At 42.3% G+C, this 16,326-nt stretch overlaps 1 protein-coding gene across 1 annotated transcript in view; it reads right to left on the reverse strand.

The window, feature by feature from the left end:
* Positions 1 to 7,607, reverse strand: part of IPO5 (importin 5) — a 46,819-nt gene extending 39,212 nt beyond the window's left edge. Inside the window, exons 1-2 of the mRNA XM_075741049.1 lie at positions 7,395 to 7,607; positions 2,502 to 2,582 (exon numbers count right to left, since the gene is read on the reverse strand). Of these exons, the coding sequence (XP_075597164.1) occupies positions 2,502 to 2,582; positions 7,395 to 7,487 (174 nt within the window). The 5' untranslated portion in view covers positions 7,488 to 7,607. The remainder of the gene's footprint in view (positions 1 to 2,501; positions 2,583 to 7,394) is intronic.
* Between the last annotated feature and the right edge of the window lie 8,719 nt (positions 7,608 to 16,326).

Genomic DNA, 16,326 nt, shown 5'->3' on the forward strand with positions numbered 1-16,326 from the left:
AAATGCAGTTGCATAGGAAGAAGTAGAGTCCTAACTTCCAAACAGTGAGACTACACATTCAGGAAGTTGGAGACCTGGGTTCAAGCCTCTCCTCAGCCTGAGGTGTACAAACTCACGTATCATGCGGCACGTAAGTGTTCTAACTGCTAAGTCAGATGTTTCCCTCCACTTCTGTGAACAGTGTTACTCTGCTATCAGGAGAGTATGAAACAAGAACAGAGGGAAAAGGTGATTATTTCCACAGCTTAGGTGTTTGGTTAGGAGAAAACATGTTATACAGAAATAACTCTTTTTAAAAACAAACTGATCTAGCTTAATGTTTTTTTCCATGTCAAATGCAAAGGGTCCTGGGAGCAGGATCTGAATCCCCATTTCTCCATTTAAATGCCAAAGTTCCTAGGTTGCAGAGTCAGGATTCCCCCAACTGCTGTCTAAATAGTCCTGTGAATCTTGTATCCTCTACAACACAGCAACCCAGCTCCTGCAAACAGGATGGAGTATTTTCTTCAGCCTGTTTTCCTGGGAGGGGGTAAAGCAATACAGAGGCTTCAGGATGAAGAGGGATCCGAATCTCGCTTTCCCATAGCCTGGGCAAGGGATCTTTAAAGTTCTATGGCTTCTTCCAGCAGCTTGTGTTCAGTGGTGCCAGTACATTCAACATGCTCAGAGGACATACACTGGGCCTAAAGCCCTATCCACTAGTGACACATGCACTATTCTATCCCACATTTGGATCTACATAAAACACATGCAGACACAAAATGCCTAGCTGTTGATAGCAGCACCATACTGAACGCTCATAGAATGCTTTCCTGCATATTTATATGCAATGCTTAGATCAAGCATGGGGATGTCTTTACTTAGGCTCTAATTAGGCTACTATGTATTTGGATTTACAGGGAAGATAGGTTGTTGGCAGGTTTTATTAATCTGATTTTTTGAGTCCAGCACCTAACTTCTACTTAAGTTATGAGCTAACATTTAAACCTTTCTTTATCCATTGGTGGAGATAAATGTTCAGTTATTCTACAAATGTTAACCACCGATATCTTTGGTAAGAGTATCTTCTACAGGTGAAAAGTTTATTTGCACTCGAGTAAGTTGGAAGCCAAGTCATTGGCAAGCAAGATTCTGAAAAAGTTTTAGACTGGGCTATTTCCTTAACTAACGTAAAGGGAATAAAATCAGTAAATACAAGGAACAAGTATTTACTTACACAAGCATGACTTTGTAGTTGTCAACTCAAACTTATCAAATGTATTCAAACCAGAAGCATGTGCAATGCAGCTACAACTTCTAGGTCTAGTATTGTCTGTTTATTCTGATTATTATATATGATACTATTCTGATGAGAAAAGGGACAGCAGTAGTTCTTACCTTCCATGGCAAATTTAAATACAGGAGAGACTGCTCTACAGCTTTCTGTCATTTGAAACATCTCAGAGGGGCAGGAGGGAAAACTACACAACTCTTATGCAACCAGTTGCTAGTATAATATTGAAGGATTCTGTCAGAAGAACACTGTTTTGTAGGTAGATAAGCATCAGTATTAGTAAGTTGATACTTACTTAGCATTAAAAAGCACAAATAGCATCTACCTCTAAACTGAATACAATCTACCAGAAGAGATCATTACGCAGAGCAAAACAGCACACTTATACTCTCCTTATATTGTTCAGAAATTCTACATGCTACATCCTTCCGTTGTTCAGTAAAACTCTAGATTTGAAAAAGTCAAATGTTTTTACTTTTAAGTGACTCTGAAGTTTGTAATATCTTGAAAGCTTAGTAGTTCTTCACTTTGCATATCCAAGTGAATAATAGTTTTACCAATAAATACTACACCTGATTGCTTAAGTGTGTGAGCCTTTACAAAATTAAGGAATAATTAAAAGGCACACTTACTGTCTGCTCACAGGGAAGTTTTATATAGTGCTTAGACTGTTCTCCATTCATTCTATAACCCTGCTAGATGACTTAATGACCATATCCTCCCTAAATAGGACAAAATACAAAAACCATCTGAATAAAATATGCAAAACAACTGCTACCTATCTCCCCCCAATTCTGATTTGACAAACACAAGAAGTTTAGATGGTACATAAGTTTAACACATTGAGACACCGGACCCCAAAATGGAAAGCATTTCTCAACTGTAACTTGAAAGAACATCACAGTAACAGTCATATATTAGTTACACATTTCAAGGGTAGAACACATTTATTAAGCAAAACACACAACCAGAAAACAATGGAGAACTAAGCTGTCACTTATGAATGACTACCTTTGAAACTAAATATCCTACATCAAAAAGTCTCAGTTAATGAACTTGACATGCAACAAACTAGATGAGTGGTCCCTCTACAAACTGCAGTAAATTAAGATGATTCAGTTAATGCCCCACTCGTTCATTTATCCCAAAATGACCGGCACCGATTTCTTCCCCTCTCCTCCAAGTTCCTTTCAAAAATCAGCAGAATTCAAAGATAATTGAGACATACCTCCTCAGCAGCAGCAGTATTCCTGATTGCTTGTAGGAGGAAGGTGATCTTGGATTGACCTGGAATATTCTCATATGTCTCCTGCATAAAAAGGGATGCAACTTATTGTAAGCAATTACTAGAAAGCATGTGTTAAGCACTAATATGAATTGTTTTTCCTTTTAAAATAACTTCAGTATCCATCCAGTTAATAGAAAATAACATAGCAAAAAAATTAAACCTATCAAAATAAAAATTTCTGACCTGTTTCAAAATAATGAGTAAAGTCTCAGTTACCTAATAAGACCTGCCATATTGGAATGATCTACATATGCATTACTGGCCACTTACAAGGCAAATTAAGAAATACAACATAAACAGAACACATACCCTCCTGGAAATGTAACATATATGGAACAAGTATCCTCCTGGGAATCCATCGTAGCTTCTATCACATCAAAGGATTAAGAACTTTAGAAGCTCAAGACTGAACTATGACCAACAGGTTAATAACCACTGTCAAATGTATAGTCCAAAAATTTGTACAGTTCTTTATTTGAATTTTTTATGGCCTTTACAATGTCATGTTGCAGTTGCACATCTCAACTACACGTTTTGAACAAGAACTTTTCATTTTTAAACTCCTGTCTGAATTTTAGAAAGAGAGACTATTTAGTCTCCCTCTTAGGGAAACCCTCTTAATAAAATGGGAAGTTTAACGAGAAGTTCAGTTACATTGTCTTACACACTTCTGGTATGCAGTTCATCCACTATGGCTTTTTAAGTTAGATTGATATTTAGAAGCTAGAATGAGCACACAGCAAAATAACTTTTGTTATCCAAAACATGGTATACATGAGCATTTTAAAACTCTAAATGCTTGTTTCTAATATACTAAACCTATGCAGGTAATAGCAGGGGAATTATAAGCTGAAGAGCAACCACCTGAAACATTCAGAAATAGTTCTATACTTACTAACTCTGGGAGAGTTAGTTCTGTGGACACAATCTTGGAGATAAATTACTCCACCCTTTCCAGATATTCACTATCCCATACTGAACTCAAGGAACAAGCCTACTACACAAAGCCCAGGTTCATTTTGATCAGTTCCGTGCCTGCCTGCTTCCCATTCTTTCCATTGCAGCAGCTCTTTCTAATTCTCTAGCAAATTTACAAACCTTGACAGTATACCTGCTATTTTCAATAAACTAGTTTCCCCATCACACATTTACTGTTAGACACAATCTTCCTCCACTTTCTGCATCTGTTTCCTGGTAGACCTCATTCACGGAGTCAATTTTTACTTTATATTTTCTCTAGTTACTAATATATGCTCACAGTCAATGAGACTCTGAATCCCCAATGAATCCCCACATCTAATATAATCATTTCATGGAGAATGCAAAATTAAATGAGGTTTAGGGTCAGAATAGAAAGTCTTCTCAGATTAAGCATTACCATGAATGATTATTTATCCTGCACTATTATCTACAAATATAAAGACAAATACCAAAACAAGAAGGTTCCCTACACACAGGGCCAGCATGGACCTGAAGCTATGCTTTCATGGACACTGTAAAAGCTGGCTTTCGTCATGCCAATTCTGATAGTAATAAAATTTTGAGTTCTTTAAACTCACTAGAAATGGCAGCAACCTATCCAGTTGTTCATTGGCATAGTCCTGTCCATTCAGTAAATGGGATTCAGAGGATGCTAAAAAGCAGCAGGGCAAGGTAGGCAAGAGGAATGTATGGCCAAACCCAGAACCTTCCCCTGTGCTGGTGGAGGAGCACTTTGCTGGCTCCACTCATCTTACTACCAGCCTTGGCTACGCCCTAACTACATACCTGGATCCTGCTACATCTTCACTGTATTCGTTTAGTTCATGATTAGTTCTCCAGCTACCTTATCCAGAGGTACACATTTCTCACACAGCATGTCTAACTTTCAGAACACACACAAGCAAATCTATTATTTACACTATTATTTACACTTAGTACTCAAGGTTTTCCAAACCTGCAAAATATATTCTAAAAAAGAGCACAAAATCACCAAGACAAAGTATATCAGAGCTTCTCTATCAGAAGACAGACACACAAGTAAGAGAAAGACAGGCTTCTGCAGTCAACAGACAATATTCCAGTAATTTTCAATGGGAGATAAAAATGAATGAACCAGGTTTCAGCAAATTGGTCAGAAGTTATGAGTGTACTAACACATACATAGATCCATATACATAAATACTTAAATAAAAACAAGTTTTAGGTAATTACTTTCCTCCCCCTCCTTCCTGTAAAAGCTGAGCTTTTACAGCTTTCACTACACCCCCCACCCAAACAGTGTATGATTCTACATCTCCATCAAGTCTAGTCTTCAACATAACATCCTTCATCCTAATTTCAATGATCAGACCTATTAGAGATAACCCAATTCTGTCTTCTTCAGTTCCCTGTCTATCCATTTCTCATTCCCACTGGTTTTCATTGGGCACAAATGAAAACCTGCTATTCAATCGACCTGCAGTTATCTGAATCCCTATAGCATTCAATATTGACTTCCAATAGTAAGCACGCTTTAAAAAACCTGATGGGACTATGCAGATGTTTAAGATCAAACATGAGTCCTGTATGATTTCAGTAAGCAGATATTTTAAAGTCTCTGCAATACTTTCATCCAAAGAAATCTTACTTCCAGAAATAGACAACTCAAAAAAAAGTCAATCTAGCTACTGTAGAGACACAGATGTGTGTTTCTAGGTACAAGCTCATTACCCCACCATGAAGACCGAGCTTGGTTCTTCACAGCCATGCATGGTGGAAGAATGAGACACAACAGGCATAAATTGGAAGAAAAAAAAAAAAGAGAGAGTTTTAGACTAGATAGAGGTTCAGACCTCTGCTCTAATGAGGACAGTGGAGCAAGAGCGGGTTGCCTAGAGAGCTTGTGCAGTCTCCATTCTTGGAGGCTTTCAAGACTCAATGGGACAAAGCCCCGAGTGACCTGGTCTGACCTGATAGCTGACACTGCTTTGAGCAGGAGAGTATACTACAGACCTCCTGAGGACCCTTCCACTCTGAATGATCCTAAACCATAAAAATACTTGCAATGTACCTTGCAAATATGCAGAAATCGATGCCAGATTCAGTGCAGTTAAACAAGTAAAAATTATACTACTTGCTTGTATTTGTATATGAAACTAATGGACTTGAAAAGCTCAGCAATCTATCATGACAATTAAGGTTTCTTATTCTGATTGACCATAGTGCATATGTATCTAAGAAGATTAAAAACCCTCCAACTCGGTTCCCAGCCAGTTTCTGACAGAATACGCCAGTTGTAAGAATCTAAGTTTCAGACTTCTTTTCCAAGAATGTTTTATTTCACAAGTATTACGACACAGCTGTCCAATAAATTGCTTTGTTACAATTTTAATAAAGTTCAAAAAGTTGTGAGAAGTGTTCTTATGTTACACACAGTGAGTTGAGAAGAGAAAGAAATTCAGCTCCTGGGGAATGGCCTCCATTCCACCTCTGTGTTCAGGAATGTGGGAATAATTCTTGCTGCTTCTCTAGAAAGTGTCTGTGGTAATCAATAGTGAACTTCGCTAGCTTTCTAAAAATACGTTGCCCCTCCTTCTCATTTCCAAATTATATTTCAGGAATTTCCACTGCAGCATCAGGAACAATAATACTTTTTATTCTTCACCAAACAATGCGCTGAACTCTGCTGACCGCTGAAGTGATGAGAGCGATAAAAGACCCAACGCAGCCATGCAGTCGGAATTCATGCTAAACCTAGACGCTAGTATTTAATTCAATGGGAGAGATTCCCCACTAGGCTTGACAATGGAGTCTTAAGCATGACAGAGAGAAAGAATTAACGTGGCTTAGCCACCACAAAGAATTTCAGCTGAAATAACACATCTGAAAAGTTTTTGCTGATAGCAGACAAACTCAGTATATTGAAAACGCTTCTTTTAGTGAAATATTTCTTAGATGATGAAACACTTGAATACACGGCCCATGCCGAAGTTAAAAACCAAACTACTGTGTGGAAAGAGAAGAGGTACTCGGCGGGCTGGGGGGCGGCTGCGGCCCCGCTCCTGCCCCAGCCCAGGCGGAGTGCCGGGGGGGGGGGGGGGGGGGGGGGGGGGGGGGGGGGGGGGGGGGGGGGGGGGGGGGGGGGGGGGGGGGGGGGGCACCGACCCTCTGCGAGAGCCGCTTCGGAGCGCAGAAGCGATGCTACAAGTGCAGCCACCCCCCACCCCCACCCCGGGCCCTGCGGAGCTTCAATCACGCCGCTCCGAGCCCCACACCCATCAAGGACCGACACCCGCCCCGACCTCCTTTGGGGCCCCCTTCCTCCGCTCCCGAGCCAGCGAGAGCCGGCTCCACCACCCGCCGCCGGCTCGGCCTGCCCTCTCCAAAAGGAACTGGGGCCGCGCGTTCCGTCACGCCGGCCAGCCCGGGCGTAGTCAGCCCCGTCTCGCCACGGGCAACGGGCAGAAACAGCTCCGGGGGGAATGCGCGCGGGCCCCGCGGACACGAGGCGGTGCCAGACACGCGGGGCCGCCGGGGCTGGGGAGAGTGAGACCCCACGCGCACGGGCGCGCACGGGCGCGCACCAGCGGCCGGAGCCCTCTCCCTCGCCAACGGCCGGGAGCGGCCCCCCACCCCCGCGGGGAGAAACGCCGCAACCGCCCGGCTCCCCGTTGGAGAGTCGGCGCCGACAGCGGGGAAAGGCCGGGCCGCCCCGCCGGCAGCTGGTGCCGCTGCCTCACACGTGGGGCTCGGCCCGGCCCCGCCGCCTCCCTTGCCCCCCCCCCCCACTCGCCGCCGCCTCCCTCCGGCAAGGTCTGGGAGGTCTAACAGGCCGGCTAGGCGCCCGGGGCCGGGGCGAGGCGGACCCGTTACCTCGGCCTGCTTGCGGACCGCATTGTCTGGGCTGAGCAGGTTGCCCAGGAGAAGGTAGAACTGCTGCTGCTCCTGCTCCGCCGTCGCCGCCATTGCTGCGAAAGGGAAAGAGAGCGAGGCCGGGCGGGGACAGGGAGGCGGGGAGGGGGAAAGCCGGCCTCGCCGCCAGCGGAGGGAAGGGGGGCGGAGCCTCCGCGCTCTGCTCCCGGCTCCCCCCTGGGGCCGGCCGCGCCAGCCGCGCTCTCGAGCGCTCCCATTGGCTGCGACGCACGGGACTTCTCCCTCGATTGGCCTGCCTTCTCTGACGTCCTGGAGACTCGAGGAGAGGAGGGGGTAGTAGAGAGCGTCTGAACAACCGTCTCTGAATGGGGGTTTGTCTCCTCTTTTCTCATTGGTGCGCCTCCGGGCCGGAGGTGGGAAGCAGAGGCGGGGAAACGACCCAAAAGGCACTCTCATTGGTGGACGGCCCTGGCAGTCTCAGCGGGATTGGTCAGAGGCGCGGTCGGGCGGTGCGGGAAGGGAGGGGAGGGGCTGCGCCGGGACGCCGAGCTGGGGCAGGGCAGTGGGGGAAGGGAGGGAAAGCGCGGGAGATTGCAAGGCGTCTCCTCGCGGGGTGCCGCCGTCTCCCTCTCCTGCTTGGTGACGTCATGCTGCTCCGCCCCCTGCGTGCTCCTTCACCCCCCCCACCCCGAGGGCGGCGGGAGAGGTGTCTGTGACCCCCCCAGGTATCGGAGCCCTGCTGGGGGGCGGGGTGGGAGCTTGCGTGTTACCTCACAGGGCGGGTAAAGGCACCGAGGGCAGTGACTCTACCCGGTCTCGGCTGTTTGCCGAGCGGCAGTTTGCTGAGGTGTGTGTGGAGTAACAGTCATCGTGGGGTCACACAACGCGGGAGAACCCAGCACGCGGCACGCTTGTGGGACAGGGGCACGCTAAGGGTCGCGCGGCAGGTGCACATACGGGTGTAAGGCAAAAAGTTGTAGTATCCAACGCGTTGGCCTGCTTTGTATACATTTATATGGGTCCTCATCTAGCTCTGCTTCAGATGTGTCCAGTATCCCTCACGTACCTCCGTGTGTATTTTCACCTTCAGATGATTTGGTCAAAGCTATGTCAAATCTCAAACAACTGTCAATAGTACGCCACATTCACGAATCCCAAGAATTGTTGTTGAATAAAAGTAATTAGGAATCCATGTGCTCACAGGGGATATAAGGTTCATAACGTGCACGGTGAGAGGCTTTGAACGTTGCCCCGCTCACTGATGGAGGGCTTTCTGCCTCGGGGTAACCTAATGAGCTGTTTGGGGCTCAGCCCTGAGGCAGAGGCTGGCCGAATGTGTCCTGTCTGGGTAGGCATTGCAGCTGGGCTCTGCCCAGGGGGTGCCAGCACTTTAAAAGCAAAAGGGAGCAGCCAGCGACCTGGTGGGAAAAAGATAGAAATGTCTTCTTGACTGAATTAAGAAAGAATAGGAGGCAGAGCTAGAGAATGATTTTAAGCTGTCTGAAGGCTTGGAAGGAGCAAAAGTGAAGATGAATTACGAAAGCGAGCGTGCTTTCTAGTGTGAAGTGCTCTTCTGTAAATGTCCTCAGACCCAAGCTATGTGGATTAGGCATTTACAGCCTGTCACAGGTTCTGGAGGGCCTTTGGATGTGATCTTGAAGTAAGCACAATTTTCTGCCTTTCTAGTGCCCGTAACATTGCATTTAGTAATATTGCTGTCTGCTTTCCATGTGTAAATGAACAAATGTATTTGCTTTCATCTTAACTTGTCTTAATGGTGATTTCACCATAAATCTGTGGTAGGATTATTACCTAAATAATGCAGTATCTGATAGGAGTTGCGGAGAGAATGTAAACTGCACGATATGGAAGATTGTTTTCTTGCCTGTGCTGTTTTTTCCATCTGTGGATGCAGGGAGCGAGTTGTTACATAAAAACTGTGTAGTTGTCTTTGAGAAACAGCTAGGCAAATGAAATCAATAATTTGCCTAAGACCTAAAAACCAGTTGCCAAACCATCTTTGGAGTACCAGTGTTGACAGTCAGAGTCAGCCAGAGCACCCTTGTGAGGGGAAGGCAGAAACAACCCAATGCAATTTGTTAGAGCAAGCCTAGCAAGAGACTCTACGTGTGTGTGTGTGTGTGTGTTCCCATTCCGGTGTGTATAATGATGGTTAAACTCAGGTAATATAATGCTCTAGGAATGCATTTGAATACATTTAGCCATGGTGTTTAAAGCGTGAAAGGAAGCATCTGCACCGGGTTGAGAAGAACCTGCTGGTAAACCCAGCAGATCAATGCTGTTCAGCTTTCAAATCGTAAACAGAGCTGGTGAAAGCAGATTAAAAACTTCACCATAGGTAAAAAATAGTTTAAGGTATCGGAAAGAGTCCCAAGTAATTCAAAATGTCACTAATGCAATGTGATCAGAGAGTCTGCCATGTCAGGTACTTGTTCTCACCTGGGAAGCAGCCAGAAACTATGCTGAAGAACCAGGTATCATCAGCATCAAAGATGGCTTGAACAAGTACCTGAGGAGAGGTCAAACAGATACAGCCATAAAGCAGTCAGCAGCAATGTTGGTGTTGCTGGATATTGCCCAACTTCTGCAGTCTGTCTCAATTAAAAAAAAAAAGACAGTACAAAGTACTAAAATCTATTCCATGTGTTTTGAAAGAAAGGAAGATGTTCGTTAAATAGCAGAGATCAAAAGGACTACCTTGACCTCTTCTAACAGGTGTTAGGACTCAAGGAGTGTGTTGAACTGTAGTTCATCCGAAGAAACTTTATTGACATTTTAAAACTCAGATTGAGAAATTGGAAATTCAGGTCTTCAAAAAGTGGAAGCTTTATTGAAGTATCTGTTAAACTTGACAACTCTGCTAATGAATGGATTATAAAGAGAGGAAGAGCTGGGAAGCAATGATTTTATTATACCTGAGGAATGCTCTAAGGCTTCTGACAGAGTATTAGGAGATGTGGGATACCAGACAAAATGAGGAAAGGTGTCTCAGACTCTTGTAAAATACTTTCTGATGCTGACTTACAGGTGAAGGGTTTGACGTGTATTTATTACAACCTTCAGAAGCAAAGAATGAGGTGAAGGGAGAGTAGAAAAAAGGAAGATAAAGAAAAGAAGATAAAACAAAATAAATCCAAACCTAGTTACTCAGCATAGTAACAGGCCAACTGTGTCCAGAGTCCTTCACATGTCAGCTCTAACATATGAGATCTACGATACGTTTAAAGTGCCTGTTGATGGTCCGTATGGATTCCATATCCTCTACATATCACAAAAATGCAGCCATGATAGCCTGAGGTGCCAAAGAAGAGTTTAAAAAGTGCATGAAGGCAGATTTCCAGCAAAAGTCAACAAAATGGAGTAAGTGGAAGTCAGTGGCAAGCTATGCTCTAGCGGGGGCTGGCCAAAGCCATCTTGGCAGAACAAGCTATCTGCTAGGAGGACGCAGTGTCTAAGAATTGTTCTGGCCAAAATTTGGGGTAAGGCAAAGAAGTGCAAGCCTGTCGGTTATGAGCATCTGTAGTGGACTACAGTCTTCATAAATTCTTAGTTTATCTGTTTCTTGTATTCAGAGCTCAAGAAGGGCACAGTGGTCAGTTCCCATGCCCAAAGCACGGGGGTGTGGGATGCCTGTAGCTAAAAAGGCTGCTGACGGAGATGCTGCTCTTTCAACTCTACTCCAAGCAGCCCTGACCTGTGGCTTCCTGCTGGTTGTCTGTATTGGGAAGGCACAGCTGGGCTTGATGGGGGTGACACAACTCTGCCTAGCCAAGAGGAGTACTAGGGTGGTGAGCATGCTGGGAATCTGGAGAATTGCCATCAGCCATTAATGACATCCAAAGTTCTTGAGCGGGAACGTTCTGAAACCATTGGAATGGTTAATGAGCTTAATGACAAGACAGGGAAGCTTCACACGTAGGTTATATGGCAGACCCTACACACTACAGATTTGAAAAGCTACTGTATCTGTGAAGAAGCTCTGAACATTATGTGGAGCTGGGAAGAGGCATCCCAGACTTCTTCCCTGCCAGATTTACTCACTGAAAGTCAAATATCCTTTACAGGACATTAGACTGAGGGAATTTTGCTCCGCCCAGAAAGCAGAACTCACAGGGACTTCTATATATGTCTGGGAGTATTTTCTGACAGACCGGTATACCTGATAAAAGAGTTCATGCTAACCTTACCAGAGACCACCAGACAGCGCAGAATGAAGTGTACTGGACTGGCATAACCTGTGGAGATAAGTGGCTACTCAGATAGGACTCTTCCCACTGGTCATTTTACTGAAGAGTGATAAAGTGAAAGAAGTAGTAGAGAAGGGTTTTGTGTGGATTACAGATAATACTACACTGAGGCTGTGCCTGCTGTATCATAAGACAAGGTGGATAATTTACTGAGCAGGCTGAGCTGTAGTACCAAGTGCTACAACCTGCTGAACTTCACTAACCTGCACATGCAAATCCCACTGGAAAAACAGTCAGATGTATTCATCATGAATGTAGGCCTTTGAGTTCAAGACAGGACCATATGATTTTTTTAATTTAGGAGGCACCTTTCCGATACTTGGGAAACAAGTGTTTGTAGGACTGCATGATTTGATGTATTGACAACACAGAGGTTGGGAAGAATGCAAAAACCATGGTGTTTGTATTGAAAACACTGGATAAAGTATGAAAATATAAATCAGTTTTTGTTGATAACAGCAAAGGTGGTGAGAAATGTAACTACTCTCTAAGAAACTAACTTGAAGACATAAGGGATTAGCTTGTACCAAAAATCAAACAAAAATTGGTCATTCATAGAGTTCCTTTCTTGGAATTGAATTCAATTATTATTGGAGATTTATAGATGGCTTCAGTGGTATTGTTGCTTTTATTAGGGCAGATTGTCAAAAGCATCCATCTGACCAATTGGTCTGAACAGAGCCTTGTCACAAAGGTGCTGGGCAGGGTAAAGAAACTTTCTGACCCTCCCTGTGTTTAGCCTAGACTACAGTAAAAAACGACCTTGCTGGTGCTTAAGATGCAGGTCTGTGGATGACACTTTTCTTGGCATAGAAAGGGAGCATTGTTTTTTAAAAGCAAGATATGGACATGAACAGAATTACGCCAAAATGAATACATTGCCATTGTGTGGGCTATTAGATGAAACACCATTTCCTCAATCACAAATTCAGGGTCCCCAGGGAATGAGTAGCAGTGAAATTTTTGTCAATGTGTCATAATATCCACAGTAAATGTCCTTTATCCCTAGAGGGCAAAACTTGACAACCTTAAAATGAATTCAGTATGAAAGAATGTAGTTTTGAATGAGTGAATGTTGGCAGGTCTGATTACATATTTTATTTCTTTGGCAAGCGTTCTGTGCTCAAAGCATCTTGCCAGGCTGCGCAGGAATAGGCAGATTCACAACCATTTTCATACATTTCTATTAGTTACTCGCTATCCTTTTTATTGTATAGCATATTTTATAAGCACACAGAATGAAAGTAAAGTGATTTTTTTTTTTTTTCTGAGGCAATGAACAAGATACCATGGAATACCTGCTGAGCTCCTGCCAAAAATTTTGCTTTTCCTACTGAAAAAGCCGAAAACTGCCTGCTGTATCAAGACGGTACCTTGGCAGCCTCTTTGCTGTCAGCTGTACTTTAGGTTTGACATTTCATCAGGTATTATTCAGAGATAATGTAAAATCATGAAAACCATTGTGGAAATGCACTACTACTATATCTAGGCCAGCTTGCCAGAATTCAGCTGTAGTTCCTGCACAACCCCCCAGATTGATTCTGCCTTACTGTTGCACAACTTCTTTTCTCCTTCCAGCTTCCCTATGTGTGGGAGAAAAGAAATTGCTAAATAGTCAAAATTCAACCCATTTTGCTATATTGATAGAAAAATAGATCTTTCAGCAAGAATCAAATTTTCAATTGTTTGTGAATTAGGCAGAGCATTAATTGGTTTGGCATCTTAGTCGGCTTATAATTGGGAAATCTACTGGAAGGAAGCATATTCTGTAAGTGCATAATTATAACACAGTGCATTTCCAAATTACTAAGATTTACATGCCCAAAACATGTTGAATGTCAAATTTCATTTATTCTATGGTTTATCTCATAAATGACTTGATAATTTTTTGCATATAATATATTGCATGTCACACCTTTAGAAAAGTTTAGCTACTGTCAACCTGTTTCAACACACCTCTGAAAGAACATTTTCAGATCTTTGGATTAAAAAAAAAAGTTAATTGCAAATTTAAAAGGTATTAATAAGAGATTAAGAAAAACATGAAAATATGACTCAATGTAAAGAAACTATTAAATAATCCATATGGCGGGGGGGAAAGACCTGAAATTCAATCAGTTAGTCATAATCTTTGGTAAGCAGATGGAAGGACATATTGACACAAGACAGGTAGAAAATTTGGTACGATTTGGTCAAGTGATAGAGTGGCAAAACCACCGATGTACTTTTGGGTTGCTCTAACAGAAGCATGGCTTCCTGGAGCGGAGGTGATCATTGCTGTGGAAACATCACCTCATGTGATCAGAGGAAAGTAGCAAACACAGTGCAGATTACAAGTTGTGTATGTGGCATTTCCATTCCCTTTGATGAAAATTGAATGTGCTTATCACAGGAAAGACTCTAACCTAGAATTAGGGAACTGGGAGGATGCATTTAAAAGGAAAAGCTAGAAGTAATCAGCAATTACCATGACAGATATTACAAACACAAATTACACTGTTGAGAGTTATATGAAATATTACATATCTTTACACATGGGCTAAATGAAAGGAAAAAAATCTTCTGACTATATTTTTCAAAAATTTCCCTTGAACTTCTTTGATCATATGAGGTCACATATATAAGTAACTGTGCTGTAATGTTGATAAAAGGTCTGAAATGTGTTTGCACAGGGAACTTTCATTTTAGTATTTTCCAAATCCTGAGTCCTTAGCTTTGTAAACTTAAATATTTTTCTAGATTGTTATTAAAAAAAAGTAAAAAATCTATTTTATGAGATTAAGACAGAACATTGTAAAGGTATGGTCTTCCCTCTGGCCTGGCTTTCCAGTGAGTGAGTATTGGAACCTGTCTCTACACTCTTCAGGTACTACAGATTGGTTCCAGCTGTTCACCTGGGCAAAGCTGGTTTAGATGTGCTCTCGCAGAGTAAAAATCTGGCTCCACAGTGGCCTATAGGATTGTCCCTCTAATCAACATTTTGGAGCAATTTTCTTGAAAAAGTCATAGCAAGTCTCTATTCAGCGTGTATGAATTGTAACTTTTTTTTAAGGTTGAGCAATATTTTGAAAGTGTGCTAAGTTAAAATGGCTTTTTCCAGAGACAGTTTATGTCATATAATTGATTTAAAAATTCCCTAGTGCAAATTTCAAGGCCTTCCAAGCAGGCATGCCTCAAAGAAAAACTTGTAAGGATTTTTTAATGTGGGCAAACCAAAATACCGTCCTTTAGTCGCGTTCTTGGAAATGCCTAACTGTTCTGCTTGAAATCAAAATAAAAGTGGTTGATACAAACATGGAAAAATTTAGTACAGGTTTTAGAGTTCAATAAAATTAAAAAACTAATGGGGTCTCAGCTGATTTTGTATCATGCTTTAATTACCTTTTCATTTATAAGATACATAGCTGTGTCATCTCATATAATTCTGACATCTTCCAGCCATTACATTCCATTCTTGCCTGTGGCTCCTGGAGTCTGTTAGACATAGAGTATGAAGTGGCGTTGGTTCCACTCACTTGTTTTTCATTATCCCTTAGAAACTGAAAGTTGTTCCCGAAGAAGAATGAAGGTCAAGTTCTTTAATTAAAAGAAGATTTGATTTTTTTTTTTAAGTAGGGATGGAGACTGAGAACAGTCTGCAAGACATATTGAACTCCAAAGAGTTTCAGTTTAATCTAGTTTAGATTTAATTTAGTTTTAATTGCCCTGAATACCAAACTTATCTTAGAAGTCTAGAAAGTACTTTATTTTTCTTCTTGTCTCTTTTAGCTTCCTAACATTGCCTTTCTAGCTCTCTTTCATCAAACAAATCTCACATAAGCTATCTGTAGTTCAGGCGTATGTATTCTTTGTGCTCTCATTGAATTCATTTGTTCAGAGTCTGTGATTCTTTTTTATGCCAAAGACAGGGCACAACATTTGCCACTTCAGTCAAACTGAAGAGATAATATCAGAATTTGAACAATATATTGCTGGATCACATGTGCTCTTTGGCAAGAAATGTACAGTGTCTCTTCTCTCTATGCTAATGGTTGTTTCTGTCCTTTATAACATCTATTCCTCCTCCAGCTCTACCTGAAAACATTTTTTATTGTATTTTTTTAAGAAAACCATTTCAAATATCTCTTTGTTGTGCCTTACACCTTAATTAGCCCCAAATGTCAAGGTGCCAAGGTATTAGTTTGCATGTCAATTGCTTCTTACTAGTGTAGCAGAAAAAAACAAGCTGAGTTTCTACAGCAACAGGAATATGTTGTTTAGTCGTAATCTCTTGTTATATGGTTCTAACATTTACATATTTTGCTATAATATGTAAGTAATTTTAAATAGTACAAAGACTTTTTTTTGTAACCAATGTGTTGAAGGGCTGGGTGCCTGAAAATACATGTTGGACTTTTTTTCATATGGTTCAGTAAAATATACTACCTTTTTCTCACCTTCTTTTTGTGGGGGAGATTGAAAAGGATAATGCAAACCGTAAAAAACTCGCATAATATCATCCACTGCAAGCGGTGATGTGTCAATGGTAGTTTGCTGTGGAGGTTTTTTTCTAAGAAGAAGATGAAAGACAGACAGATGTTTGATGAAACAGTTAATGAAAAAGGATGATGCTTGGAACAGTTGATAAAACAACTGCCAAAGGGGCATGTCCCATTGATGGATGG

Source organism: Balearica regulorum, chromosome 1 (assembly GCF_011004875.1).
Source record: "Balearica regulorum gibbericeps isolate bBalReg1 chromosome 1, bBalReg1.pri, whole genome shotgun sequence".
Lineage (NCBI taxonomy): Eukaryota > Metazoa > Chordata > Aves > Gruiformes > Gruidae > Balearica > Balearica regulorum.